Below are 14,362 nucleotides of genomic sequence, written 5' to 3'. Positions count from 1 at the left end.
TTCAGTTGATCTCACAAAAATGTCCAAACTTCATTTTTGTACAAAAATGTCCATACTACATTTTTTAACTCACACTCACCAATATGGTCTGAATTTCAGCCGCTGTTGCCTTTGTCTGATACATCAGCATTTCCTGAGCAATGTCTTTTCTGTTTTCAAGCTTATTCATTTTGTCATAGGTGTCGGTATTTAAAACAGACCATCCCAGGAACTGTGTAAGCATCTGAAACGGAGTAAATAAATATAAACATTTAGGTATTTCCATCTGCTCTGCGCAGCTGGGAAGGCACACACACTGTGATAATGCAAAACACCTGTCTTTTATAGACACGTCTTCCACTAGCACTTGAGCATCACTAATTAGTGAACAAGTTATTTATCCACTACTTTGGATCAAACCCATTGGCATTATCTTTTATAGAAAATTATTACTTTTTATAGGAAATTTCTGTTGATAAAAGCAACAGTGACATCCAAGTCCTCACACTTACCATGACAATATATTAGATGCTCAGGATAGGTTGTATACATACCAACTACTTTCCCAAGATACTGAAGTGTAGTGTAAGATGTTAGTATTTTGTTTTTAAATTTCCAATTATGGTAAAACACCCTCCCTCCAGTGTCTGATTGTAGCCTGACAATGTCAAGCAACTTGGAGCGTACTTCAGTAAGCTGTTCATCATGCTCATCAAAGGGTTTGCCATCTTTCCTGTTGTAAAATGTAGCTACACCGACAATTTCTTCCTTCTTGTTGACAATAGGTAAAGATAAGACATTTTTAATAATCCAGCCTGTCTCATCGAAAGCTTCTTTCTGCAGAAGAGAAAAAGAAAAGAAATTACATTACCACATACGTATTAAAGCACTATAATGCCTGTGTGAACACAATGGATGGATAGATCAGTCGACTTTCATCCCCTGTCAGTTTTGCATGTCGGGTGCCCTGTTTTTTGCAAATTAAACACACAGAGAGAGAGAAAATTGACATTGAGATGTTTTTATTACTTGCTGCTCTGGACTCCTTTGGGCGGAAGATATAAATTTAATCACTCAATAAATGTAAATGGCACACTTTTTACTGTGCTATTCAATGAATTTTACCTTAAAATACTATTTCTTCTGGGCAATTATAAACACATAAGATACATGTTTTAGATCTGATTGGTTGCTACATTCCAACCCACGTATAATCTAAGACTGGCAAATTAGGTCAATTCACTTTAAAAAGCAGACCAAGAATTGTCTCATCCATCTCTAGTGCTGATGTATTATCTTAGAATTATTTACTTGTTAATGCAATAAACGAAAAGACACTACCTGAAAAGTGAAGTATTCATCTGCTGGTGCATTCATCATATTACAAATCTAGAGAGAGAGGGAGAGAAATACAATAAAAAGAAGCTGTGTCATTTAAATGTCAGATGTCAGCTGTTACAGGAGACAGGCCAAGTAGAGTATTTTTGCTTGCATCTTCTTGGGGGCACTTCTAGATGATGCTTCTACAGAGTGGGGGCTCCTGCTGTTATGGCTACAGACTTCTTCACATACACTGATCCTGGGTAAAGTACACCTAAAGTAAATACCAGATATAATCTAAACTTTGGGTGAAATTTGTGCAAGGAAATCAGGATGAATGCCAAATAAGGAGGTCACCTAGAAGAGCCCTTACACATATATTTAGATTATTGTGAAACATACTGACATAAAGATTTAAACAAAATACACCTATACATATGGAATTGTATAAAAAAAACACCCCTGAAACTTACAAATCCATTTTCAGCAACGTAAGTTGGCAATCCGCTAGCAAGACACCAGTGATCCGGAGTAGGTGATCTTTGAAGAAGAGAATGAGATAAAATTGAGCACTTCCAAACCAGTACCAGATCTACAAACTGAAAGTTGACCAGTGACACCCATTAAGCTCTTCAGACTGTGGTGTTGGTGTGGGTGGGTGGGCTATAGAGGGTTTTTTTAAAAAAATGTTGTGGGTAATGAATCTGAGCGTTTGGGAGCAAGATTGGCATTAATAAAAATATATGGAAAGCGCCCCCTCACATATTCTTGTTCTCAGATTTGTCTCAAATAATTACATCCTCTGTGTATTCTGGTCTGTCTATCCCACCCCTCTACCCTTATCACCAAGAGAGAAGCTGCTCTCGTGGTCAGTGTCAAAGAGAGAGAAAAGGTGCTTTGTTTCATTTAAACAGAAACATCAGAAAGGTATTGCATGGTGCCCACAGCTGCCCTCACCTCAATCCCCCTCCCCAGATCTTAGGGCAAAAGCAGGCACTGAAAGGAAGAAACATCTTGGACTCTGGCTGAACCCCTAGTCTCTTCCCACTTCCCTCCCTTCCTCAAGTGGATGTTGCATAAGGGCTTAGTGAAGTGTAAGCCACAAGAGGAAGCCATTTGCTAAATTCTGGAGCCTGGGGGAGAAGGAAGGAAGAGCAAAAGGTAACAGAGCAGAGCAAAGCAATGTCCATGTTTTTATATGTACTGTAAGCCACCCATAGTGGCTGGGGAAACCCAGCCAGAAGGGCAGGGTATAAATATAATTATCATCAACATCATCAACATCCTTCCTATTTTCCCAGACCTGGGGCACAAAGAGCAGCAGCAGCAGCAGCAGTAGATACCTCTCCTTTTGCCTCGTTTTTCTCCACTTCCATCCGCCATACAAAGCCTCACTGACAGTCTTCTTTGCTACAGAGACTACGCTGATTTGCAAATGAAGGACGGAACACCATGGGGGGCCATAGGCAGCCACACCATATTGGCAACAGGACAGCACAGCATGGCAGGCTATGGCCCACCAGCCTCTTCTAAATAGCAGAACCAAGCTAGGGCGGGATGCTGTTTTGCCACCCCACTAGCCTGCCACCCAGAGCAATTCCCCCCTCGTGCTCCCCCTCCCACGCAATCTGGGCCTGTTCCAAACACACTCTACTAATTACTATCTAACAAACTGGCAGGAAACACTCACGGAATGACTTTGATTTCTTCTTTTCCATGTAAGATGTAATCAATAATCTTATAAAAGTTGACTTCCTAAATGCAAGGGGAGAAAGAAATGTAAGAATCTGTCAATAGTATCCAGAAGGCTGTGATTTGGAGAGATGAAAGAATTGTACTCACTCGGCCATCGGGCGTTTTCGGTCCTTTGTAAGGCTCTGCTTCTCCCAGTTTAATTGGCCATTCATCATAGAATTCCTGGGAATAGTAACAGATGAATTAGCAAAATGTCCCTGAAAAATGGCACCAAGGATTGCGGGGGGGGGGGGGCGAGAGTTCATCTCTGATCTTGTGGCCAGTTAGGCTGCTTCAATCCCGCTGAAGTGGATTCGATTTAAGTAGACTCACCATACACAAGATCATGTAGCCTTCCTGTAGCAGCAGCAGCAACAATTGGGAAGTGGGGAGAGGGAAACAAACGGCATTTCGAGGAGGGGCATGCTTGTTCCACATTTATCAAAGAGAAATAATGCTCCCATCCAAAACATATTTTAGCTGAAGTAGTAACTCCTATTGATTTCTGACAGAGTTAACTTTCAAGTAAGCATGCTTAAGACCGCAGCTATATTTTAATGATGATTCGGTTACAATTTGTTTGTGCCTTTCCTTCAATTAAAGACGAGTGTGACAAGTGGGGGGCAAGGCAAGCTGCCTCTTCTCTGGCACCACCTCATTAGTCTTTTGTAAAAGTTTAGTTAGGTTAATTAGTTAGCTATAATAAATAGTAGTGACCTTCTCTTTGGTCATGTCCAGCAGACCAACAGAATATCTTTCACAGTTTAAGTATATTCGAATGGTGTACAGTGCTTTGTGAAACTGTCGCTCAATATCTGTAAGTTCTTCAAATACTTTGTTGGCAGACCACAAAAGCATCTATTTAAGAGAGAGAGAGAGAAAATGAGGAAACATTTAAAACTCTGACTGATGCAGGCTGAAGCATAAACGACAACACTGGCAAATCATGAGGAAATGTGTCACAATCAGTACATCCTTTTGCATTTTGGGGCACATTATGAAACCATAAGCAGCAGCAAGAAAAATAAGTAACGGGACTTTCACTGACTTCACATTTAATTAAGTAAGATGTAATACTTTACCTGACTTTTTCTGGATTCAATATTGTACAAGTATGCCATGTGATACTGCTTTACAGCAAGTGCAAGGAAATTAATGTATTTGTTAAATAGCTGCAAAGGAAAGAGAGAGAGAGAGAGAGAATAACAATTATCATGGGCATGATCCAAACAAAGTTAAGTGCTTCAAGTTCCATTTATTTCAATGACACACTTAAGCAGAAAGATGTCTTACTGCTACTGAAGTCAATGGGCCTTCACAGCGCTTTGGTGGGATTGTGGCTCATAATGGGTTTTTTTTTTTACTTGCACTGCATTCTTCCTTGGAAAGGCAAACAGCTTACACAAGGCTCCTAGCTTTCTCCTATCCAGATCTTTACCCACTAAGGCTGAAATCCTATATCCTCTTACCTGGAAGTAAGCTCCACTGAACTCACTGGGACTTATTCTGAGTCGACATGCATAAGTTCCAACAATGCTATAATTTCCAGTGAGTTAGTTGTAGCAAAAAATGGAGAGGTTCTTGTGGCACTTTAAAAACAATCAAATTTACTGTGGCATAAGCTTTGATGACAAGATTATCCGATGCATCAGGTTTTAATCTGCGTTGACTGTTTATATATATATATATATATATATATATATATATTCATAATTGTAGAGACGAATTACAACCAGTGAGATCAGAGAGAAATTAAACGCAACCAAGTACAAAAAGTTATAATGACATAAAGTCATTATAGTGACTATTCACAGAACAGTATTGTTGGTAATGCAAATACCTGGCACTGGAAAGTTAATTAACACCTGTAGTGGGATAAAAACCCGTTATCCCAGTTCTGGCCACAAGGGATAGAACTGAATTTCTGGATTTATTTTCTTTTTATTTATTTTATTACATTTCTATGCCACCTTTATTTGCCAAGGTTCTCCTCCTCCCCATTTCATCCTCACAACGACCCTGTGAGGTAAGTTAGGCTAAGAGATGATGACTGGCCCAAGGTCACCCAGTGAGCTTCAAGACTGAGTGGGGATTCAAATGCTGGTCTCTCAGGTCATGTTCCAAGCCTCTAACCCAGGCATAGGCAAACTCGGCGCTCCAGAGGTTTTGGGACTACAACTTCCATCATCCCTAGCTAACAGGACCAGTGGTCAGGGATGATGGGAACTGTAGTCTCAAAATATCTGGAGGGCCGAGTTTGCCTATGCCTGCTCTAACCATTACTTCACACTGGCTCACAAACTGTAATTCAGCTGTTTCCTGCTGTAGAAATTCCTTTGTTAAATAATTGCTACTTTAAAAGCAGCAGAGTGTCCTGGGAGGCCGACATGTTTTGCTACTGATTTCTGGATATTGCCCTTTCTCATGTCAGATTAGCATCCATTTAGAAAATACAGTAGAATGCTACATTTGTCAGGTGGCCTCAGGCCCATAGCTGTCAATGTTTCCCTTTTTTTAAGGGAAATTCCCTTATTCCAAATAGGATTCCTTGCAAGAAAAGGGAAAAGTTGACAGCTATGCTCAGGTCACTCAGTGAACCCAACTTGTTACTTCTTGTTGCTCTACAGACCATAGCATTCTTCATGTCAGTACTTACATCTTCATCTTCTTTAGAGAATTCAGAGGCATTTTGCTTGTTAAGAACCATGAACACAGCGAGAACCTCTTTCCCAGACACTATTGGAGCTGCAAGCATGTTGACGGTTGTATAGCCGGTTTGTTTATCCACAAAGTCGGAGAAATGATTATTCTGAAACAAATGGTACCAGTTCATTAGCCTTTCAAATATTATCAGCAATTCATTTGTCACTTTTGATTTGCAAAGGACTATACAATCTTTGGGACACGGGTGGCGCTGTGGGTTAAACCACAGAGTCTAGGACTTGCCGATCAGAAGGTCGGCAGTTCAAATCCCCGCGACAGGGTGAGCTCCCGTTGCTCGGTCCCTGCTCCTGCCAACCTAGCAGTTCGAAAGCACGAAGTGCAAGTAGATAAATAGATACCGCTCCGGCAGGAAGGTAAATGGCCAGTGGCGTAGCGTGGGGGGTGCAGGGGGGGCCGGCCGCACCAGGTGCAACATCTGGGGGGGGGCGCTCACACTCGCAGCTCTCTGCCCCCTGCTAAAATCCACGGGTTGGGGGGGCGCAAATTACTTGCCTTGCCCTGGGTGCTGACAACCCATGCTACGCCACTGTAAACGGCGTTTCCGTGTGCTGCTCTGGTTTGCCAGAAGCGGCTTAGTCATGCTGGCCACATGACCCGGAAGCTGTCTGCAGACAAACGCTGGCTCCCTCGGCCAATAAAGCGAGATGAGCGCCGCAACCCCAGAGTCGGTCACGACTGGATCTAATGGTCAGGGGTCCTTTTACCTTTACCTTATACAATCTTCATTGTGCTTGGTTTCACATTTATTCTTTCGGAATGGAGAACTCAGCCAGAGTAACTATCATATTGAACAGTGACACCTTTAGGAAAGTTCCAGAACTCAATTGGCTCAAGAGGAAGGTCTTCAATATGTTGTTGGACCACTTTCCCATAATTTCTGATCGTTGGCCATGCTGATAGGAGCTGTAGTCCCAACAACATTTGGAAATTACCACGTTGGCTATTCCTGCCATAAAATCATACTGACAAAGTACCCTCGGCATGGATGCTGAAATCGCCCAGAACAATGAGTATCTGGGAAATAACAGAAACAGTAACAGACATCAATTACACTAAAACTTGTTGAATTAATGGCTCTGGAATAAACAATCCCAGGAAGAGTCAATTAAATGAACCAGACAATCCATACAAACACAGATAGCTTCTCATTCAACATAATGGAGATATTGCAGAAATGTTCTCTTGCTGCAGAAAAATATGCATGTTCCCATGAGAAGCAGAATGATGTGAAATGATCTACATTCCATCTCTATAGGTTTTGCAACACAAATATTATACTCCAATTCTACACAGAATCATAGAATTGTAGAGCACCCTGAGGGTCATCGGGTCCAAACCCTTGCAATGCACAAATCTCAAAGTATCCATGATATGACACATTTTAAATAGGATAGGATGCTGAAAATGATAGTATTTATCCAAAAATTCTGTGCATTAGAACACAAATGAATCCATTTCTTTTTCATACAGAGGGCATGTTCTGAGTATGACTTAGTTGGATATCACTAACTAAAATTAATTTTGATCACAATAAAGTTACTAGAAGGTTTGCCATGTCAGTAACTGCTACCTGACCTAGAGGAGACTGAGTGTTCATTAAAGTGGGTAAAGAAACTTATTTAAATAAAATTCAAGATACAATCAATAAGCTCTTAACAGCAGAGGAAAAGGTAATGGCTACAATCTTCTAGATGGGGCTCATGAACAGCAATAGCAGGCAGGCATGCAGAGAGCATGAGCCAAAAACAGCCATGCATTTTTTCCTGACATCCTTTAAAGCAGAGCTTTCCAAACTTTGTGTTGCAACACGATAGTATGTCGGCTGCAGTCTGTAGGCATGTTGCACGAACTTTCCCTGCGTTCGGTTTGCTAGTAAAACTGAATTACTGTGTTGTGAAATGATGCATGTCTAAAAATTACATGAAAAGTTGGGAAAGCTCTGCTTTAAAGCCTTGCCATGTTGGAACTGTGCCCTGAATTTTCACAATGCCTTCGGTCCATTGACATTATTGCCATACCCTTCCATGTGCTGTTTGTGAAGCAGAAATAGTGGCAGGCTTGAAATACCTCCTTTAAAGCCATCTGTTTAAGCAGGCTTTCCCTGGCTCATAAGATTCATCACACTGTTCTGTTATTCATATATATTTAATTGAATGTTTTATTGATAGATTTTCTGTTTTTACAGATCTATTGCTATGTAATTTTGGTTATAGTGTTGTGTTTATATTTTTTCTTTTCTTTTGAAAATGATCTTATGGTGTTTTATGTAAATCACTTACTTATATAAAACAGTATAAATGTTAAAATAATAATAGTAATAATACACTTCTCGCTCCACAGGAGAGAGAGTGTGTCAGCAGAGGGTGTTCATTTAGATTTCTGGTACAGTATAGCATCTTTGTGTCAGCAAGCTCCTTAGTACAAACAATTTGTACTTACATTTCAGAGTGAAAATCTTTTCATCAGTTGTTGATCAGTTTTCTCAACAATTTGGACAGTTTAATGAAATTCTGTGAATGTTGCTTTCTAAAATAGCCAACTAAGAGTTGTTGTCTTTAATTTCAGTTGCCCCGTTATGGAGATCTAGAGGATCCTGCATTCAAAATAGCAATCAATGTTTTGCCCTCTAACAGGCTGTATATTACTTTAATTCCTACCCTGCAATGATTAGCCTGGATAAGATCTCTTCCATGGCATGGTCTGAAGGCACAGGAGGCCACCATCTTACTGAAGCTAAGCAGGTCTGGATCTTGTCCATGTCTGGATGGAAACCACATGAATGCTAACTTGGTTTCCATGATGGAAGAACAGCAGGATATAAATGTAAGAAAGTCTGGCTGCCTTCTCCTTCTAAACTGGTGTCTAGGTGGAGGAGAGAGTAGGGGCAGAGGAGAAATCAAATTCCATAAGTGTTTTAAGCCAAATCTGACAAATTTGCACTCTCCAAAACAATATGCAAACCAAAACATAGCTATCCTTCCAAATTTGCATTCATCCAACTGTTGTGATGGAGTCCCCCAACCAAACGTTTACAGAAATGCATATATTTTGGAAATGTGTGCATAAAAATGGACATTTATGAAAATAACATACAAAGATGCATTATATTAGGGGTAATTGCCTGCAAAAATGTGCATACTAGTCCAAACTGCCAATAAAAATGTGTTTATCAAGAGAAATTTGCACTGAAATGCTGGTGAATTTTCACAAGGACTTAAAAAAATAATAACCACAAATTGCTGCAAAATGTGGAGAACTGAATTTAAGACAGGGAAAATATGAAACAGAGAGTACTGAAATGAACAGATCCTTACATCCCAAGGAGAGAAACTTTGCAAAGATGACTTGGTAGGAAGGTGCAGAAAGATTAGCCTATTATCTAGGAGAGAACACCAAATGCCTAGGAACTGTATACAGCATTATTACTGCTCTCCCATGCATTTGGGAGCCATCAGAGTTTCTGTGACTTCGGCACCCATTAAACCAATCATCTCCTACCTCACACAGGTCACATGTAGAAACTACCAGATTTAAGCAGCCCTGGAACTTGCAATAAGTCAAGAATGACTGTGGGCATATAAAGGTAAAGGTAAAGGGACCCCTGACCATTAGGTCCAGTCGTGACCGACTCTGGGGTTGTGGCGCTCATCTCGTTTTATTGGCCAAGGGAGCTGGCGTACAGCTTCCGGGTCATGTGACCAGCAGGACTAAGCTGCTTCTGGCGAACCAGAGCAGCACACGGAAACGCCGTTTACCTTCCCGCCTGAGCGGTATCTATTTATCTACTTGCACTTCGTGCTTTCGAACTGCTAGGTTGGCAGGAGCAGGGACCGAGCAACGGGAGCTCACCCCATCGCAGGGATTCGAACCGCTGACCTTCTGATCGGCAAGTCCTAGGCTCTGTGGTTTAACCCACAGCGCCACCTGCATCCCTTAGTAGGAGTTATGTGTACCTTATTTTCAGTTTGCCATTGTTTGTATAATAAATTGCTTCATCGGCAAACAAAGAAAGTTAATAATTAATTCTGTGATATAACACATAAAATAACCATCACACAGAAGAGTGAATCAGTTCTGTTTGAACTCATGAGGCCAGATTCAACTAACAAGTCCCACTAGGTACAATGAGGCTTTCCCTTCTCTCTCTCTCTCTCTCCCCCCCCCCCCCGTCACCCAATAGACCAGGCATAGGTAAAATCGGCCCCCCCAGATGTTTTGGGACTACAACTCCCATCATCCCTGACAACTGGTCCTGTTAGCTAGGGATGATGGGAGTTGCAGTCCCAAAACATCTGGAGGGCTGAGTTTGCCTATGCCTGCAGTAGACTCTAGGAGAGACAGGAGAACCCCGGAACAGCTTACAGGGAGAGGAGAGGGACAAGTCGAAATGCTTGTGCTGATGGAACAATTGCCATAAGAAAACACTTTATTCTAGTGATCAAATACATTTTAAGCCAACATGTTTGAATAATAATAATAATGATGATAATGCTAACAGCCCCGTTAAACTAAGTTGGACTTGCATCTGAGTAGACATGTATAGGATTACACTGTATGCTTGATACACTTAATGCTGGTAGCCTCATCTGCAATTCCAAGTATATCTTATGTGAAACCTGACACTAAGAGCAAAATGGCTTCTTCTGATGGCTTTTGGCCGAAATCTGTAGAGACCTAATTACTGCTTGTGTGACATATGTAACCAGAGGGGATCTGGGAAGTTTTGTACAGCTTCAAAAGTGTAGAAAACGCTTATGAGACTAAAGATCCCTCTAATCTAGCATTCTTCCAGTGAAAAGTTAGCATAAGATATGCATTTGTTTCTGAAGTGGTTGTTTATTTCCTGACACCAAGGACGAGAGGATGAAAAGTAAATAAGGACACAGCATGTGCTGCTTGGTTCAAACCAGCATGAGTTCTCAAGAGTAAAACGGCAAAACCTCGGGAGATTTCCCCAAAACTGTTTCTGTCTTTTAGCTCTAGAAAACCATGCTATTTTCCTGTTCTCTGACCAAACTCAACCTGAACAAACTATTCTTTTCAGCTCCCATTCTGCAATTAAGTGTTACATTATGCATCATTTATATTGTGTTTTGGATAAAGACAAGTCTACTGCTCCATTAAGAAAACATTTTTTTCTTCATCATTAACTTAATCATTAACTAACATCATTAACTAACAGGCTATACAGGAACATAGAAGGAGAGGGATATCTCTTTGCTTCCTACAATACTATAAACAATATATTTGGAAGAGCACCGCCAACACAAACAGTTTGACAAGGCGTCAGCACTAAATGCCTTGCTAATGCTCTACATATTTTACATAGTTTATTTCTTGGCTGAACAGCTAGCAGGCTTCCAGAATTGCTGTTCTTGGGTGGGATTCAATCACCTACAGAAAAAATTAGGATCCACAATTAAAATTGATTTGGGGCTTTTGCACCAAACACACACATCCCCCTTTTTGCTATAAGGAAAGAAATGGGGAAAGTGTGGGATAAGATTGCTTTGATGCAACGTCATCTAGCCTTTCAGAGTGAACGCTCATTAATTAACCAGTGTCATCTAATATCCCTGAAACAAATCAGGATAAATGCTCAACAAGCAGATTGTCTGGAAAAAATCCTAAAGCAAAACATTCCATGGAATCCTGAAGCTGTGCATATTATGGACTAGTCTTTGTCACCTGACTTTTGCCCATAGTGGGCACAAGTTATTGCATTACCTTTATGCAACATTAATGAAACATGTAAACAATGTCCCTGTCACATGACATGCAATTCCAACGTATTTTCTTTAGCAATTCTGACCAACAACTGTAGCCTTGCCTGCATTAGTAAAGCCACCATCCTATGCTTGGCAAGATGACTTTGAAGGTGGTATGTACTCTGATTCTATGTGCAACATGATCTAGCTATTCTAGCTGAACCCCCTGCAATGCAGGAATATGCAGCTGTGCTTTACAGGGATCAAACTTGCAACCTTGGCATTATCAGCACCTCACTCTAACCAACTGAGCTATGAGGAAGCAGGTAATCCCCACACAGACTAGCAAAACCAGCATAAGCATCACAAACAGCCTTAGTACAAAGTCAGAAGTAAAAGCTACCACCCCCAAGATAAAAACAGCCATATCCTTTTTGACATACTTTTGGTTTCACTTATGGGCTTGGCATTGCACAACTGTTGCTAGGAAACTTGTGTCAGGAAGCACCCTCATTCCATGTATATAGTGTCAACATTTGGAGTAAAAAGTAAACAGGAAAAAAACACTGTAGAATATTTTTAATAAATTGCAATAGCCTGCAACACAACTCCTGAACTGATATTTACCACGGTATAAGCAACAAGCATTTCAGTGAGTGGCATCTGTGGGGATGCAAAACCCATGCCAACCTCACAATGCTCCAGCTATTGGGTTGTCATTGCAAGCCACCCTAAATGATTCTGTTGCTTTTTACACTGAAGCATATTAAAGCAACTTACAAGATACAAAATCACAAGAAATATTAAAATGAAACAGAAGTAAACCAAATACTAAAAAGCAATAAAAAACCCAACCTAAAGCGCTCATCCAAAAATATATTCAAAAGAACATACAATCAAAACAATCCCTACCGGCAGGCAGGCAATCTAAACAAAAACAAAAACACAACACACCAGGGGAAAGGAATAGGGAGGGAAGAGGATAGGAGAGTAAAATAAAATAAAATTCAGGCTTTATATGTAAAAAACCAACACTTTGAATTGAGCAAGTAAATTAACTGGTAGCCAGTGTAGTCATGACAAGGTTTGTGTTACATGTTCAAGCCATCCTGTCCTGCTAAGCAATCTGATTTCTAACCTCTGTACCAGCTGCTGTTTCTGAACAGTCTTCAAAGGCAGCTCCATGTATAACATACCCTCCAACATTTCTCCAATGAAAATAGGGACATTCCATTCCATAATGATAATTTTACTATTTAAACCTCACACGTTGCCCCAGCCACTTTGGGCAGCTTCCAACATACATAAAAACATAATAAAACATTAAACATTAAAAAAAAACCTTTCCTATACAAGGAACTGCAGTGATCTAATTTAGAAGTTATGTGATTTGACACTAAGAAGCTGCTGAATAGTGTTGAAGTAAATGCAATACTTGTGATAAAGCAGGGACATGTTTATAATGAAACAATCACATGACCCAAATAGTGACGATGGAGGTCACATGGCTGACAGCTATGTAATCATGACTGATCTAGAGAGTTCCAGTCTCACTTCTGCCATTTACTCACTAGGTGGCCTTACACAAACTACTGTACTCATTTATTGTATTCTGAGGCATTTGTTTTTAGGGCAGAAACTGCTCAAACTACATACTTCCACCACACTTAGAATGCCTCTTTTCATCCTGATACTGAATGCAAAGTTCTTTGAATGCTCTAAATTTTTATAGACATGATATTTCTTGGTGATGTTGATGACGGTAGCAGCCTAGCTCCCTTTAGATCAGACTCCACCAGGGAATTCTGATTGCCTTCACAACTTCTGTGACCACAGCAGACTGAACAAAATTACCTTGCCCTGAGACTTTGCTTTGCATCTCTGCATATTACTGTTCTGTGCTTGTCTGCTTTCAACCAGGAATCAGTGACTGATGCAGAAACATAGGGACAAGGATTGTCAGAGATAGTGGGTATTTTTTACTCTAAAAGTAATTCGTTTTGGCCGAATGCAAGTGGTGTGATTTAGTTTAAACCTAGAGCACATATGCATACAGAACCACTCCTCATCTCAGCTATCAGCAATTTGAGGAATACTGTACAAATAAATCAGTTTTTTTATTATTGGTCCAACATCAGAGATTTGAATCATCTCCTTGATCTCACAGCAGGTTTGCAGATCATGGGATCCTACCACTACATTATTTTCATTCATTCATTCATTCATTCACTTGATTTGTATGTCACTTTTCCACAAAAACAAATCATGCTCAAAGCAGCTTACAATGAAGAAAACAGGAATACATTTCAAACAAACACTGCAAAAACATTTTCATAATAACATAGCAAAACCAGGGGTGGACCTTGGTCTTCCATATTTTCAGGGGCACACTGTGCAAGGACCCACCATGCCTTCTGTTCTGCTCAATTCACTACTTCATAGTTGCAGTGCTCTGCAGCACCCCTTAGCCTCGGCCCAGTGTGGCAGAACTGGTTGCGCTGCCCTAAATCAGTCACTGGCAAAACAATAGCAAATATAAAAACACATTCCCTCCCCCCCCCCCAAAAAAAATCACATTTCAGTACTATAAATGCAAGAAGATTACAAAGCATGCAACATCCAATTGTTGTTGTCTAGTCATTTAGTTGTGTCCGACTTTTCGTGACCCATGGACCAGAGCACGCCAGGCACTCCTGTCTTCCACTGCCTCCCGCAGTTTGGTCAAACTCATGCTGGTAGCTTTGAGAACACTATCCAATCATCTCGTCCTCTGTCATCCCCTTCTCCTTGTGCCCTCCATCTTTCCCAACATCAGGGTCTTTTCCAGGGAGTCTTCTCTTCTCATGAGGTGGCCAAAGTATTGGAGCCTCAGCTTCAGGATCTGTCCTTCCACTGAG

General features: G+C 40.7%; 1 protein-coding gene across 3 annotated transcripts in view; it reads right to left on the bottom strand.

Annotated features, from left to right (window-relative positions):
• PDE6C (phosphodiesterase 6C) overlaps positions 1 to 14,362 on the bottom strand; it is a 40,627-nt gene that overhangs the window by 14,929 nt on the left and 11,336 nt on the right. For 2 of the 3 annotated variants that reach the window (XM_081006770.1, XM_081006771.1), the window contains exons 2-10: positions 5,690 to 5,842; positions 4,116 to 4,205; positions 3,751 to 3,891; positions 3,142 to 3,216; positions 2,990 to 3,054; positions 1,773 to 1,839; positions 1,321 to 1,368; positions 667 to 816; positions 80 to 223 (exon numbers count right to left, since the gene is read on the bottom strand). In XM_081006770.1, the coding sequence (XP_080862896.1) occupies positions 80 to 223; positions 667 to 816; positions 1,321 to 1,368; positions 1,773 to 1,839; positions 2,990 to 3,054; positions 3,142 to 3,216; positions 3,751 to 3,891; positions 4,116 to 4,205; positions 5,690 to 5,842 (933 nt within the window). Of the gene's footprint in view, positions 1 to 79; positions 224 to 666; positions 817 to 1,320; positions 1,369 to 1,772; positions 1,840 to 2,989; positions 3,055 to 3,141; positions 3,217 to 3,366; positions 3,388 to 3,750; positions 3,892 to 4,115; positions 4,206 to 5,689; positions 5,843 to 14,362 lie in introns of those variants that run through there. The other variant, XM_081006772.1, reaches the window with a different exon arrangement.

Source organism: Podarcis pityusensis (genome assembly GCF_964106645.2).
Source record: "Podarcis pityusensis genome assembly, chromosome: 5".
Lineage (NCBI taxonomy): Eukaryota > Metazoa > Chordata > Lepidosauria > Squamata > Lacertidae > Podarcis > Podarcis pityusensis.
This window is presented reverse-complemented; position numbering and strand designations above follow the sequence as displayed.